We start from the raw sequence: 15,662 nt of genomic DNA, 5'->3' as shown, positions 1-15,662 counted from the left end.
CAGTCATTTCTAGAGCCAACCTAATCCAAGGATTCTGGCAAGTTGCTGTTAAGTCTTACCGCTCACCTTTTCACCTAGAATAGTTCTTATTTGTGATACTCAAAAACAGTAGTAAGATTGTCGATTTCAAAAGACATGGTCAAACAGCTTGACATCTTTCCTGCCAAACAGCTTTTGTTTGTTTTGTTTTTCATCTGTCTATCTTAGCCCTTTGCCTCAAAAGCGAGACTGTCCAGGTTTCTACCGCTGAAACTTATTGCCTCTTCAATCATTTCAGCTCTGGAAAGGAAGAGAAATGGAAGTGAAAAAATTGAGCATTTCCTGGCAGTTCTTGATAGTTCTGGTTCTGGTCCTGCAAATTCTGTCTGCGTTGGATTTTGACCCATACAGAGTCCTAGGGGTCAGCCGAACAGCCAGTCAGGCTGATATTAAAAAGGCTTATAAGAAGCTCGCCCGGGAATGGTAGGTGAAACAAAGAAATAGCAGTTTAATATAAGCTAAGCAGTTGCAGTAGGGGAATGCAGCCTAAATTATGGTTAGCTTTTATTTGTCTCTGTGTCTATGTTCAGTAAATCTGTATCTGTCTAAAATATTTCATTTGGGAGAACTAATGTTCATGTTATTCTATAATTTTTTTTTAATTTTTTTTAGTGATGAGATCCAAAGCCTGTATTGCTGTGAATGCTTTTGGCCTGAAGAATTACCCTAGATACTGCCAGCATATTTAATGTTAAAGTAGGAGGGAGCTTTAGTTTTAAAGTATATATGTCATCAGCAATGAATAAGCTAACCACCCCATGATGTTATTCATAAAGTAACCCTTTATGCTAAAGGGAAGACTCTCCAATCCTATTTTCTACATTATTAACTTTAAGCTTTCAAGAAAATTTAGAGTAAGAGCTTTTTTGCTCTCAATTTTATAAGAATATTCAGGAACCGAGTACATTGCTGTTAAGAATTACTCTACTCTAAAAGTCGTAATTCGGGGCGCCTGAGTGGCTCAGTGGGTTAAGCGTCCGACTTCAGCTCAGGTCACGATCTCACGGTCCGTGGGTTCGAGCCCCGCGTCGGGCTCTGTGCTGACAGCTCAGAGCCTGGAGCCTCCTTCGGATTCTGTGTCTCCCTCTCTCTCTGCCCCTCCCCCACTCACTCTCTGTCTCTCAAAAAAATGAATAAACATTAAAAAAAAAATTGTAGAAAAGTCATAATTCTACGTAGGTCGGTTTTCTATATGCTAAAGAGTATACCAGTGTTTGTGAATTAGCAGGACAGCGATAAATTTAAAACTTACAGACAGGCATCATCAGTTTTTTCCACCAAGACTTTGGACATGCCAAAGAAGTAGAAGTATTTGGATTATGTAGCTGGAGGGGCGCAGCAGGAGGGAAAGGACAGGAAGGGCACAGGTGACTAGGAGCTGGCAGAGCCAGTCGTAAATAATAAAAGACCGTTTGGGAAATGGGAATCAAGATTGTACATGCTAGGCTCTTACGAGGCTCCAACTAACCTACTGCATGCTAGGCTCCGGGTTCTATGCTTTTTATCTTATATAAACCTGCTAATTACCCTATGAGGGAGGATATTGCTGTCCCCCTTTTCCCTGTGGGGAAATCTGGGCTCACTGTTATTAAGTCTTTATTGCCCCTGGGCTCCCTAGCTTGACCTTCTGTGCCAATAGATAGTTCATTGCTTTTTTTACTTTGTAATCGCTTGCCCACGTGAGCAGAAGTAAGAATGAGTGGGTTAGGCCTGGGGGGGGGGGGGGGTGGGGGCGGGGCCGGAAGTTCTGCAGGAGCAAAGCTGCCACATGCAGATGACGTTGCAGGCCGTGCATGACTCTGCCTGACACTGTTATTCTTCAGCGAAAGATCTCCGTGTTAAGCTGGTTGCGGTCAAGGTAAAAGATAGTTTCCAATATGACGTTTTGAATTCATATTTTAAACCAAACTCCTATCACAGGGAATCCAGAATTAGGTACTGAAAACACAGTCTAATTATGTGTGGCCTCTTTCCAGGGACTCTCTTTACAGCAAAGTTGCCTTCCACATCATTTCAAACTCTTGCCTCTTTATATTTAAAGCAAAATATGTAAGTCTGCAGTAAATCCATGAAGTAGCAACATTCTTTTGGACAGAGTATGGCCTTCGGCCGCATTTTAAAAGCAGAAATGATCGCTTGAGTATGTGGGATTTGTTAAAATGGACAGCTTTGACGTTTCTGTCTTCCAGAGCTGAAAAGGGTGTTATGATATTAATTAAATGAGTCATATGCTCCTCTTCCTTAATTAGACTCTCTCTAGGAGTAATTCATCACCGTAAAAATATATAGAATATCATCCAGTGAAAGTCTAAAATTTTACTGCACCTTTGCGTGCTCACCGTGCTGTCACTTTTTGCCGTTTTGGCTCCGGCAGGGTTTTATCACTGAAATCGCTTGTTTCATTTCACGATGGCTTCATACACGCTGAAAAGGACAGTGCTTCCCAGTTTGACTTTTCAGAGCAGCAGCAGGGGGGAGTGGTTAGTGCTTGACCTGGACTTGCAGGTTTCCTCTACTAGGTTTTACTACTAAATAATGTCTCTTCAGCTTCTCAAGAGCTTTCCCCCTTCCTTGGCGAAACCATTTAAAGTTACTGTGTCTCTCAGGAAAACTGTGTTTCTCTCCTAATAATTAGGTTTTAACGTACGCACTTTTCTTTTATCATCTTCATGGGCGATGTAAACAACCCCACCCCAAGAAAAAGGCATCGTAAAATTTGATCCTAAGCAAACAGATATAACAAGGTCGGTCACTGGAACAGCAAAACGATTTGCCTAACACTTCTATTACTTTTTCTCCCTTCATTTTTATTTCCTTAGAGGTGGCTCCACAGCCAGTAGAGAGCAAGTGCAGTATTTTTCTTCACTTCCAGATTTAAAGGACGAGTATCATACTGCAGTGGGTGAAATGTTTCCTATACACTGAAAATAGTATTGGGCAGTGCTTTCCTAGAGCTGGATTTATCCTTTTCTGAATGTTTGCAACCTCGTGGCAGCACCCCTCAGTTAGGAAGATAGTTCTCATGACCTGGAACTGTCTTGTGGCTTCCTCCCTGTTCTCGGGCCTTGCTTTTGTCTTCGTCAGGATCTGTGGTTTTGGCCCAGCTGCCCTCACAGCCCTCGCCTTGGCTCAGTCTCCTCAAAAGCCCCTTCCTGTCCTTCAACAGCCCCCTACCGAGTTCTGGACGTTAAATCTTCATTTGTGTGATTGCTTTATTTTATCTTTTCAGCCTTTAGCCTAAGTTTGAATATTTGAAACACTGGGGGGTTTTTGGTTTTGGGGGGTTTTTTGTTTTTTGGGTTTTTTTTTGGTCATCCAGAAGCACGTTTTGGAACCACCATCTTGTTTCTTTAAGTCATACTATTTTCATTATAACCCAGCTGAGATTTTCTTTTGCCACTGATATTCACACCAAGAATTCAATAGTAAAGCAAGGAATAATGTCTAAATTTAATGGACAGCCATTTGCAGTTTATTTTTAGAGAGATCAGAATATGTGGTATAATTCATTCGAACATGTCCCGGCCAGAATAAGTTGACCAAGTTATAAAATTTCTTTATTCCAGTGTACTTGGTGCCGTTTTTAGTAGTCGTTTGCTTCCAGAAGAAGGAATGCTTGTCTTTCCTGAACCTTTGCTAGAGGAAACTTCCTGGAAGTTAGCAGAAGTGATTATATAAAGAATACGCTGTGTAATAGGGCCTCTTAATAAAGAGAACATTGAAAAATCAGTTGGTAGCAAACACTGACTTAGGACTTAGGGAGCTCTAAGGAAGTAAAACCCAGCCCCTACTTGCCAGGACTTTAAATCCCCAAAGCTGAAATTGGCATGAACACAGGCAGATTGTGGAAAACTGAATGACCACAAATGGATACAGTTAACTGCAAGCTGTGTGTAATAGCAAATATTGGTTCTAATATTAGTTTAAATCACTTTGCATAAACTGTAGATTTTTCTCACCCCTTAAACATGGGGCCTTGAAACCATGATCCGTTTACGGGTGAAAGGCCATCTTAGGCAAAAAGGAACAAGCAGAGCAATAACGAAACTAAAATGTTCTCTCTTAAACGTCAGCAGCAAAATGCCACTTGGAATATGGTTGTTACGAAACAAATTCACAGTGTGTCCTAGAAGCTATTTCCTATATCCTCCTGAGTTGTCCGAAGAAACACCTTCCTCGATGACATTCTAACATGGGGATGAATTGCCGCCATCTTGGGAAGGGAAGTCGGTTCTGAGGCCTCAGTGACCTTGGCCTGGAGCCAGCTCCCAGCTCAGCAGTATTAGGAACAACGTAAAGGCATGTGCATAGCCCACCTCTCCTCACTGGAATGTTCTAGTGCTCCCCGGTGTTGTGAAAATGTGCCCCACTGGAGTGCTTTTGGTAGAAACTGCCTGTTTCAAAGTTTCACTTAATTATTACGGTCATGCGAAGCAAGTGATTGCCTCTCCTGTGAATTTTTAAGAAACCGTCCTAACAAAATGGCCTTCCATCTGAGGTAGTGAACCGTGTGTACAAGATGTTAACTGACTGTGTGTAAAACATTAAATGCGTTCTCACTGCCTGCCCATTTGTGTTTTCAGGCATCCTGACAAAAACAAAGATCCAGGAGCGGAAGACAAGTTCATCCAAATTAGCAAGGCTTATGAGGTATCCTGTCAAACTTGTGACGCGTCCATTAGCTCTTATAAAATCTGCTTTAGGCGACCAGTTTTGTAAAGACCTCTCAGCAGGGGCACAGTCCCAATGCCCTTGACCCGGTTTCTAGATGGTGGTAGAGAAAACTTATTTAGTTACATCCAATATGTTGAAATTGGTGCCTGAATACTTCAGCTCTTAAAAAAAAATAAACAAAACTGGCTTATTTTAAAGGCTTTAATTGGAATTGTAGAGTTCTCAGAATTCTTAACTGTAGGTCTCTCTTTCCTTTGTAGAAACTTCTATTACATGGTCACTTTGACAGCACACATACTAGAACTTCTGTTAAAGAAAGATTGACTTCCCAATTTATTAAAGTGACACAAGGTTACAAATGCATTTAAACAGACTTTTTTCAACAATTTTCCAACATGTCCACTTAAGTAACTTGTTCTGGAATGTGCCTTAAAGATAAGTCCATGGCTTTATGGTTTCTGTAGGGTAATGCTCTTCAAGAGACAGTGCTTGGCTCATAGAATGGCACATCATCCGCAAACAGCCTCTTGAATTTTAGACTTCAGAATTAAGTAAAACAAAGTCAGCTAACGTCCGGGACACTGAGCTCAACCCTGTGGCTGCTTTTTGGTGTTCGCAGCTTTTCATATCTTGCTTTGAGTTATTCCAACTTAAGTGGCATAACCTAGTCAATTTTCTTGTCATCCAGCCCTGGTGATCAACAGTATGTTACGTTTTATTTGCTTTACTGATGTATTGAGTACTGTGATAACCCCAAATCTCTGAAGGCAGGACGAACATAAGTATCTAAATGACCGAAGTATTTTAGTCTTGACATATTTAATGTTTCTGTTGAAAGTAGGGTCTCCTGTAGATCTCCCCTATGACCCAGCAATAGCACTGCTAGGAATTTACCCAAGGGATACAGGAGTGCTGATGCATAGGGGCACTTGTACCCCAATATTTATAGCAGCACTTTGTCCGACTTCAGCTCAGGTCACAATCTCGCGGTCTGTGGGTTCGAGCCCCGCATCAGGCTCTGGGCTGATGGCTCAGAGCCTGGAGCCTGCTTCCGATTCTGTGTCTCCCTCTCTCTCTGCCCCTCCCCCGTTCATTCTCTGTCTCTCTCTGTCTCAAAAATAAATAAACGTTAAAAAAAAAAAATTTTAATATTTATAGCAGCACTTTCAACAATAGCCAAATTATGGAAAGAGCCTAAATGACCATCAACTGACGAATGGATAAAGAAATTGTGGTTTGTATACACAATGGAATACTACTTGGCAATGAGAAAGAATGAAATATGGCCTTTTGTAGCAACGTGGATGGAACTGGAGAAGGTTACGCTAAGTGAAATAAGTCCTACAGAGAAAGACAGAGACCATATGTTTTCACTCTTAGGTGGATCCTGAGAAACTTAACAGAAGTCCATGGGGGAGGGGAAGGGGAAAAAAAAAGTTAGGGAGGGAGAGAGTCAAACCATAAGAGACTCTTAAAAACAGAATAAACAGAGTTGATGGGGAATGGGAGGAGGGGAGGGGGGGTGGTGGGCATGGAGGAGGGCACCTGTTGGGATGAGCACTGGGTGTTGTATGCAAACCAGTTTGACAATAAATTTCATGTAATAAATAAGTAAATAAATAAATAAATAACATATAAAATAAAATAATATCTTAGAAAAATTGGGAAAGAAAGAAAATAGAGTCTCCTGGTATGTTGCAGATTACGTTGAGAATATCTAACCATGTCATGGCTCTACATTCATTTTCTTCCTGTGTCTTCCATGCCGCTCACAGGAAAATCCTCTGGGTGAAACTTTCCCCACTTCTTAAATGTCTTTTTTTTTTTTTTTTTTCCTCTCCTCACAGATCCTTTCCAACGAAGAAAAGAGATCGAATTACGATCACTACGGAGATGCCGGAGAGAACCAGGGCTACCAGAAGCAGCAGCAACGAGAGTATCGCTTCCGCCATTTCCATGAGAATTTTTACTTTGATGAGTCTTTTTTTCACTTCCCTTTTAATTCGGAGCGGCGGGACTCCATTGATGAAAAGTATTTATTGCACTTTTCACATTACGTGAACGAAGTGGTTCCAGATAGCTTCAAGAAACCCTACCTCATTAAGATCACCTCAGATTGGTGCTTCAGCTGCATCCACATCGAGCCCGTTTGGAAAGAAGTGGTTCAAGAACTGGAAGGACTGGGTAAGATAATTTTATTTTCTGGAAGATGTTTGTATGGGAGAAGGTGACCTTCATATCTTGAATTATATAGGCTACCAGGGAAATGAAGCTGAGATTTCTCTCACAAGTTCATGGTGACTGGTGTCTTCCAAGGACATGTTTTCAGAGCAGGGGAATGTATCAGCCACTTGCGTTTTCCATTACTAATTTGAAGCCTTATCCGTAGTCTCCTAACATCTAGCTGGGGGCCTAATATATAGGAGAAGCTTAAAAACTATCAGTTGGACAAAGCAGCCCTAAAGCATCAATTTAGATGCCGGTGGGATTTGCAGGTTATTCTTCACACTGTGTGTGATTTCGTTCTTTTTTTTTTTTTTTAATGTTTATTTATTTTTTGAGAGAGGGAGAGACAGAGTGTGAGCAGGGAGGGGCAGAGAGGGGGAGACACAGAATCCGAAGCAGGTTCCAGGCTCTGAGCTGTCAGCACAGAGGCCGATGCGGGGTTCGAACCCACAGGCTGTGAGATCATGACCTGTGCTGATGTCAGACGCTTAACAGACTGAGCCACCCAGGCGCCCCTGTGAGTTCGTTCTTTGATTTAGTTTACTAGAGCCGCCTTAACAGAATACCACAGAAACAACGGAAATTTATTTTCTTACAGTCCTCAAGGTTAGAAGTCCATTGTCAAGGTGTGGGCAGGTTTGGTTTTTTTCTGAGACCTCTCTCCTTGGCTTGCACACGGCCGCCCTCTCCATGCACATTCACGTGGTCTTGCCTCTGTATGTGCACGTTTCTGGTGTCTCTCTCTCTCCCTTTCATGTCCTAATCTCTTCTTATAAGGACACCAATGAAACTGGATTAGGGCCCACTTTAATGACCTAGTTTTAACGTAATTACTTCCATGAAGTTTCTGTCTAAACGCAGTCACATACTAAAGTACTGGGGGTTAGGACTCCAACATATGGATTCTGGTAGGGGACACAGTTCACTCCGTAACACTAACGGTTACGGGTGACCACTCTCGATCACCGATGAGCCTTTCCTGTGTTCATAGTTACCACTTAGTGCCAGGAAAATGTCAACCATCCAGACAGGATATTTATTTTAATAACTTTTAACAGTTGGAATTATTGAATTGCGTGTGTATGTTGTGTTTCCTAGGCATTAGCAGACCTATTCTTGAGTAACTAAAAAAGGCCCAACTCAAACATAGGGCCTGATTTCTCTGGAGAGAAAGTGCCACTGAAAGCCATCAGTTCACTTATTCTAAAGCAGAAATTATCAGCCTGTGGTTCGGAAGCACTCAGATTTGCCAGACGGCTTTCCTGAGATTGAATAAAGAAGCTCTTGGAGAAAGACAAGGAAATAAGTTTAACACAGTGTCATACGTGTGGTGGGAAGTCAGTGGGTGCTTGCTCGTGGTGCATAATGAATGAACGAGAGGCTGACCTCAGCTGGAAGCCCCTGGACTGAACAGCTTCCTCGTCAAAAAAGCGTAATTGCGTTTCATGCCACCCCACTTGGTATACTGAAAGCACTTGGTATACTGAAAGCTATTTCACCGGGAGCTGGCATTCAGGCCCACTAGCAGAACATAAGGCACTGCATAAGTCAGGGTGGTAATGCGTCTACACCGAAGTCAGATCAGGGCCAACATTACATTTTAAACATGTCAGGCAAATACACACAACGTGAGGTCGCGAAGCACAGTGTTTGGTGACCTGTGCTGCAGCCCTGGGCTTTGGAGTCAGACCGGTGTTCAGATCTCAGCTCTGTCATTTACTGTCTTGCTGCCCTTGGACAAATTCCCTAACCCAGGTTTCTTCATCTCCTAAGTGGATGTGATAATGTCAAACCAATAGGGTCATTAAGAAGATTAAATGAAAAAAAAAATTACACTAAGTGCCTGACATGGATCAAACACAAACATAAAATGAGTCATAAAAATGAGTCAACTAGGTTTTCTGGCTTACCAAAGAAAAAAAAATTCAAGGCACCTATTTTATACATTTTTAAAAATCATTCTCAGCTATATTAGCCTACTTTCTTCAACTCACTGACTCCCAGGCACCGACTTTTGACTTACGTTTAGCTTAAGTCTTGAAAGGTAATTAGAAGTTGGATGGGCAGGAAACCAAAGAATAACATTACAGGCAGAGAAACAAAGAGAGTCCACAGAAGAGCCAGTCGCAAGGTGTGAGTCGGGTGTAGACGAGGGGAGGAAGGAGGAAGAGTATGCTGGGACGAGGTAGTAAGGAGCCTTAAAGTCCAGGCTCCAAAAGGGGACTTTCGGGGCGCCTGGGTGGCTCAGTCGGTTAAGCGTCCAACTCTCGATCTCAGAGTTGTGAGTTCACGCCCTGTGTTGGGCTTAAGGCTGGGTGTGGAGCCTAGTTAAAAAAAAAAAAGAAGAAGAAGAAGGAAAAGTGGACTTTATCTTACAGTATGTAATAAAGCCAAGGAAAGCTGTCACATAGAGCTATGCTTTAATCCGATCTACGCTTTGGAAAACTGTTAGAGCCGCGTGAAGGACAGACTGAAGAAAGTAAGAAGAGAAGCTGGGAGAGGTCACCGGCCCCAGCGTGACAGCAACCACTGGCCCAGACTAGGACAGTGGGAACAGAGAGAGCTGGACAAGTGTAAGGTGTTTGAGAGGTAGGATCATGGAAGTCTGGAGGGACCTGGCTCCTGGAGACCCACCTGAATGTGAGGAGTGAGAAAAAAAGGAGAGAGAGGGTCACAGTTGACTCTGCATTGACTTGAGCTACTGGATGGGCAGGGAAGAGCTGGATTTGAGTCGTTCTAAATAGTAGCTACCGTCTGGACATACTGTGCGTGATGACATGAAAATTACAATATTAGCTTCCGTTTATTGATAATTTACCGTATGCCAAACACAATTGTAAAAATCAACTCGTATTAAACGGCAGCCGTTTGAAGCCGGTGCTGTTGTCATTCATCATTTTTCAGACACTTAGCTCAGTTTTGGTACCTTGTCAGGGTCTCACAGTTGGTGTTTGGCAAAGCTGGGGTTTGAACCCAGGTAGGCTGGCCCTGTGATCCTTGCACTGCGCCCCGTGCTGTCCTGTCTTCTAATGTCCTTAAATCCGTAGTGATCGAAGATCTTGCCATTCTTTTAGGTTGCCGTGCTGTATAATCGTAGTAAGTCAGGACTCAAGCGACAGGAATGGAAGAAGCAGAATTTAGATCCGTAGAAGTCACATTTACTGAGGGCTCAGTCCATTGCCCCGCTGCACCCCCCAAGTTCCCTGGAAGACAGGTTTGGCCTAATGTGTTAGATGAGTTTGGTTTGTAAACCGTTTTTCCCCTTTGGAACGTTCGCATTAGTCGCAGGTTCCCAACAGGCCCCACTGGGTTACAGCTGGGTGAGTTGGGCACAACCATGAGATCTATGGCCATTTCCCTGGCCGGCTGAGGCAGCACTACCCTCTAAGACAGGACAATGCCAAAAATTTTCTATTCTGAGTCCACAGGGAGATCAGCTGAGTGGTCTGGGGAAGCTGGGACCTTATGTCAGAATAACGTAAAAGGCCCGACTGGCCACGTGTGAACCTGCCCCCGGGGAGAAATGCTGCGGCCCTTCAGGTGGAGGCTCTGGTCACGCAGTGCGACAGCAACTAGTGTGCAAAAGCAGCCGGCATTCGTGGACAGCCGCGCCAAGGGGGAGGACCAGAAGCAGTCAGCACTACCCCTGCCCTTAGGGAGCTCACTGTTTAGTTGAAGAGAAAATATGTACCCTGAGAATTCACACTTGACATTTGCAAGTACAGAATTACATTCGCAAGTGTGGAATAATACAGCACTGCAGGAGTAAGCCGAGGAGAGGAGGGATTCTCGTTCTCATTTCAGACTTTCTTCTTGATGAGCCAAGTACTATGTTAGACACGAATATAATAGCTTTTCCTGAGCCTTTTAATTGTTGTCCACTATGCCAGGTGCTTTGTATGGATTATCGTTATCCCCAGAGCAACTCCGTTGAGGGAGAGACTATTATTAGCCCCATTTTCCAGATGAGGGCACTGAAGCCCAGGAAGGCTAAGGAACTGATCGAGATGACACTATCCACAAGTGGCAGTGCGGGGACATGGACCCGGGAGCTCAACTCCAGGGGCCACTTTTACCTGCCGTGCTGCACAGCTTCAGAAACACGTCAGACGTGGCCTTTGCACCCGCAACACCCAAATGGGAGACACACGTGAATTGTCACGGCGCACTGAGTGCCCCCCGGGGAGGCACAGACAGAGCTGCCAGAGCGCCAGGGAGGTTGAGGGTCTTGAAATCAAATACCATTTTAGGGCCACCCGATTGGAACCGTCGTGCAGAAATTCTTTCCCGTGACTTCTCAGGTTCAAAGAAGGAATAAATGAACGAACGATTCCTCTCTTTTAAGGAGTTGCTAAGGGTGTAGCAGTTTCACGCCATCTAGAAAAAGGATCTATCTAAATACTGGCTTTTAAAAATCTGCTTTAGCTGCAGGCCCTCGATTTTGTTCCATTTCACATTGTTTGCATCTTAGCAGTTATTTTATTGATGGGTTTGTGTTCAGTCGGAATTGCGGTGGCCTGTTCCTGCAGCTGGTTCTGTACGGTTCCTGAAGACGTGTGCAAAACTCGAAGTAAAAGTGAATGTGTGTGTGCTGCAGAGGAGAAAGAGAAAGAAGTCCCCTAAAAGATGCAAACTACGTGTCTGGGATCATACGATGAAAGGCACAAGTGGCACCTCGAAACACGTGTGGCACAGACACGTTTAGCGCACAAAGAAAACTTCTTACAACCCCAGAGAGGGAAGGAAATGTCAGTGTTTTTGATTACCCAAAGTCTGCAAACTAGCCAGAAACATCAATGCATATCAAAATCAAATAATGTTTCTGAAAGAGGTCACATCTGCTTTGCCTTTCTTTCAAGTTCGCTACTCATGTTTGTTTGGATTTCGGGCATATCCGTCTGTCATCTCGCCAGGCTATGCTGAATCAAGATGAGAAAACGTGGTTACTCTTACTTGCTGTTGGCCTAGCTGAGCTTGCTTTATGGACCCTGAACTTTGAAGGGTAGAACATCCAAAAGCAGAGGCGACCATGGCGACCGTGTTGTTCACTGTGACTCAGACCCTATGTCACCACCAGTTCATTGGTCATTTCCCAGCCTGGGTCTCCGCGAGATCACAGCCCTACCAGCTTTTCTTACTCTTCCTTCCCAGCTTGGATGGGGAGGTGGGGGGTGAGATCTGAATTCTTTTTTTTTTTTTTTTTTTTTGCATTTATTCGTTATTGAAAGAGAGAGAGAGACAGAGCATGAGCAGGGGAGGAGCAGAGAGAGAGGGAGACACAGAATCCGAAGCGAGAGAGAGACAGAGCATGAGCAGGGGAGGAGCAGAGAGAGAGGGAGACACAGAATCCGAAGCGGGCTCCAGGCTCCGAGCTGTCAGCACAGACCCCGACGCGGGGCTTGAATTCACAAACCGTGAGATCATGACCTGAGCCGAAGTCAGACACCCGACCGACTGAGCCACCCAGGCGCCCTAGATCTGAATTCTTATTCAGTATCTTCTCAGGAGGAAAAATACCATGAATTGAAACACAAAATATTTATCAGTCTTTATTCTTTTCTAGTCCTTATGCTAGTTAATCTATAGGAGAGAAGTAAAATACCTCCAGAATTTAGAAATGGGATTATTATGGTAAGAATTGAGGTCCTTTGTAGAAACAATGCAAGGAAATAGCCTTTATAAATCTGGAAACACTTGTATTTTTTTTTAATGTTTATTTATTTAATTTGAAGGGGAGAGAGAGAGAGAGAAAGAGAGAGCATGAGCCGGGAAGGGTCAGAGAGAGAATCCCACGCAGGCTCTGCCCTGTCAGCACAGAGCCCAGCCCACCCAGGCCTCGATCTCATAAACCGTGAGACCATGACCTGAGCCGAAACCAAGAGGCAGATGCTTAACCAAACAGGCCACCCAGGGGCCCCCGAAACACTTATTATGTAAAGACTCAATGGTAATTTAAGTAAAAGAAATGAAACCTAATCACTTGTGTTCTATTTTAACTGGGAAAAAAGCTGTACTGATGGGAGTGCAGGAAAGGTGGGGGAAGGAGGGCATGAAGAGCAAGGGTTGACGCGTTTATCGCACTCTGCAGGAGGAGACCTTCTCCTCGAGGCACCACACAGAGACGGTCTTGGGCTTCACCATGGTCGGGATGGAATAATACTTCATAAAAGCAGTTGTAATTAATTAGGGGCCCACTGTGTTCAAGGCTCTGGATTAGGTCATTTTTTGTTGTGTCATTTAGTCCTGACCGAACAACTTCCCTCCAGTTTACAAATGAGGAAACCGGGGCAGAGGGGTTAAATGACTTGCCTCAAGTTACACAGCTCATGGGGAGCAGAGCTGGCCTTAAATCTGGATCTGACTGATTTTGAATTCACTGGTTTCTGTTTTAAAAATCGAGTACCTACTGGGGCGCCTGGGTGGCTCAGTCGGTTGAGCGTCCGACTTCAGCTCAGGTCACGATCTCACGGCTCGTGAGTTCGAGCCCCGCGACGGGCTCTGTGCTGACAGCTCAGAGCCTGGAGCCCGCTTCAGATGCTGTGTCTCCCCCTCTTTCTGCCCCTCCCCTGATGGCACGCTGTCTCTTTCTCTCTCTCGAAAATAAATAAAAGCATTTTTTAAACAATAAAAATCGAGTACCTAGTAAGTGCCAGGAACTGGAGGCAGCAGTAAAACCAAATAAACAAAAGTCCCTGTACTCGTAGAGCTGTGTTCTAGTGACTGCACACAACTAAATGAAACCGAGTCCATCAAAGGGCAACGGCGTGGTGAGCAGGGCAGGTACTAGAGAAGGCCAGGGCGAGGTGACAGGCTGAAGCTGGCCAGACAGGACACGCCTTGCTGAGGAGGCAACGCACAAGGGGTGTGACCGCGAGCTTCAGGGATACCTGGGGCAAGACTAGAGGGAACAGCAAGCTCTGAAGATCTTTCCGGTTTCCCTTTGCCCCCCCAGGGCTGCCTGCATCCCTCATCCTGACTCCAGGCCCACCAGCCACCTTTCTGATTACTGATTCTGGTCCCCGGGTGTCCCGAAACCCTGCAGGGGACACCCGGAATGGCGCAGTTACCTGAGCGTACCGCCTGGGATTGTATAATAAATTGGCATCTGGTCTATAGGAGATGGTTTAGGGTGAGCCCGACTCTAAGAAATTGATGCCTCCGGTATTTGGAACCTAGGATAGAAGAGGTCGTTCTTCCAAGCCAGGCGGCAGCCAGGCCTGGGTTCAAGTCCTGGTTCCACTGCACGCTAACTGTAATGCCAGGCCCGTTGTCCTCAGCCTCTCCGGGCACTGCGGTCCTCATCCATGAAGGCAACTACACTGACCACTCAGGATATTTGTATGAAAGGTGAAAATGTCTATAAAGCTTTAGCCACGCTGCCTAACTTAGAAAGGGTTCAGGACATGGTCATTCCGCCCCTGGGCCTTTGCCGTGTGGCCGCTCGACCTCCCTAGGTGATGTCTCTTCCTGACTTCACAGAAAAGCAAAGCTCTCAGTGTATGTGCCTGCTATATTCTTGTTCTTCTCACAGAATCTTATATGCACTTCCACTTACTGACATTGTTCCATCAGTATTTGTAATGCCTGTAGTGCGGTGCAATGTTCTAGACTTGGCTCTAGACCATCCAGCTTGGATTCTCGCTCTACAGTGTTACCAGCTCTGGCAGCCTGGATCACGTAATCTCTCTGAAGCTCACTTTGTCTGTGAAATGAGGGGGGGCCTATGTGATGTTTAAGGTTCCTCCTTTCCTGCCCTTGAGATACTCCAAGGGTCACCGTCAGGTCGCCTGCAAATAGACTTGTTCGGTCTGCTCAGCAGTTGTAATGTGTGAAGCTTGTGAGCCCTGCCGTTCACCTAGTAATTCCGTTTTTGGAATTTAACTAGGAAATCACACAAGTGCACAAAGATATGTACACAAAGACGTACAAGGATGCCCATCAGAATACTCTGGTAATAGTGAAAGCCAAAAGCAGTTTCAGTATTCAAATAGATTAATGGGGGCGCCTTGGTGGCTCAGTTTGTTAAGCATCCGACTCTTGATCTCAGCTCAGGTCTTAATCGAAGTGTCCGGAGTTCAAGCCCCACATCGGGCTCCACATTGGACATGGAACCTACTTAAAAATCTTAAAAACTTAGGGGTGCCTGGGTGGCTCAGTCAGTTGAGCGTCCAACTTCGGCTCAGGTCATGCTCTCACAGTTCATGAGCTCGAGCCCTGCGTCAAGCTCTGTGCTGACAGCTGGGAGCCTGAAGCCTGCTTTGGATTCTGTGTCTCTCTCTCTGTCCCTCCCCCTCTTGCACACGTGTGCGCGTGCGCTCACTCTCTCTCTAAGTATACGTTAAATTTTTTTTTAATTTTTTTTAATTTAAAAAACAAAAATAAAACCGAAAAGATTGATGTCCCGGTTCCAGTGAGCTCCTGCTGTGTCCCATGCTCTGGTCTGCTGCTTGGATGCACCAGTGACCGAACCAAGATCCCCGCCTTACATCCTAGCAGGGGCAGATGTACAACAAACAATCGACAGAGAAAGGAAAGTGTGTGATACGTTGGAAGGTGGGAAGTGCTACGGGAAAAGGGCAAGTGAGCAGGTTGAGGGGGATCCCAAGAGCGGGGAGTATTGTCTCAAACATGGTAGCCAAGTGGGCCTCGTTGAGAAGGGCCTGCAGCTGGCGAAGGAGTCGGCTGCACAGAGGTCAGGGAGGTACACGCTCCAGGCAGAAGGG

General features: G+C 44.9%; 1 protein-coding gene across 2 annotated transcripts in view; it reads left to right on the top strand.

Moving 5' to 3' along the window:
* Positions 1–15,662, top strand: part of DNAJC16 (DnaJ heat shock protein family (Hsp40) member C16) — a 43,992-nt gene that overhangs the window by 1,944 nt on the left and 26,386 nt on the right. Inside the window, exons 2-4 of one of the 2 annotated variants that reach the window (XM_019461474.2) lie at positions 278–462; positions 4,623–4,689; positions 6,561–6,897. In XM_019461474.2, coding sequence (XP_019317019.1) covers positions 296–462; positions 4,623–4,689; positions 6,561–6,897 — 571 coding nt within the window. In that variant the 5' untranslated portion in view covers positions 278–295. The remainder of the gene's footprint in view (positions 1–277; positions 463–4,622; positions 4,690–6,560; positions 6,898–15,662) is intronic. The other variant, XM_019461476.2, reaches the window with a different exon arrangement.

The sequence above is a fragment of the Panthera pardus genome, unplaced genomic scaffold (genome assembly GCF_024362965.1).
Source record: "Panthera pardus isolate Hobbes unplaced genomic scaffold, ASM2436296v1 HiC_scaffold_11, whole genome shotgun sequence".
Classification (NCBI taxonomy): domain Eukaryota; kingdom Metazoa; phylum Chordata; class Mammalia; order Carnivora; family Felidae; genus Panthera; species Panthera pardus.
This window is presented reverse-complemented; position numbering and strand designations above follow the sequence as displayed.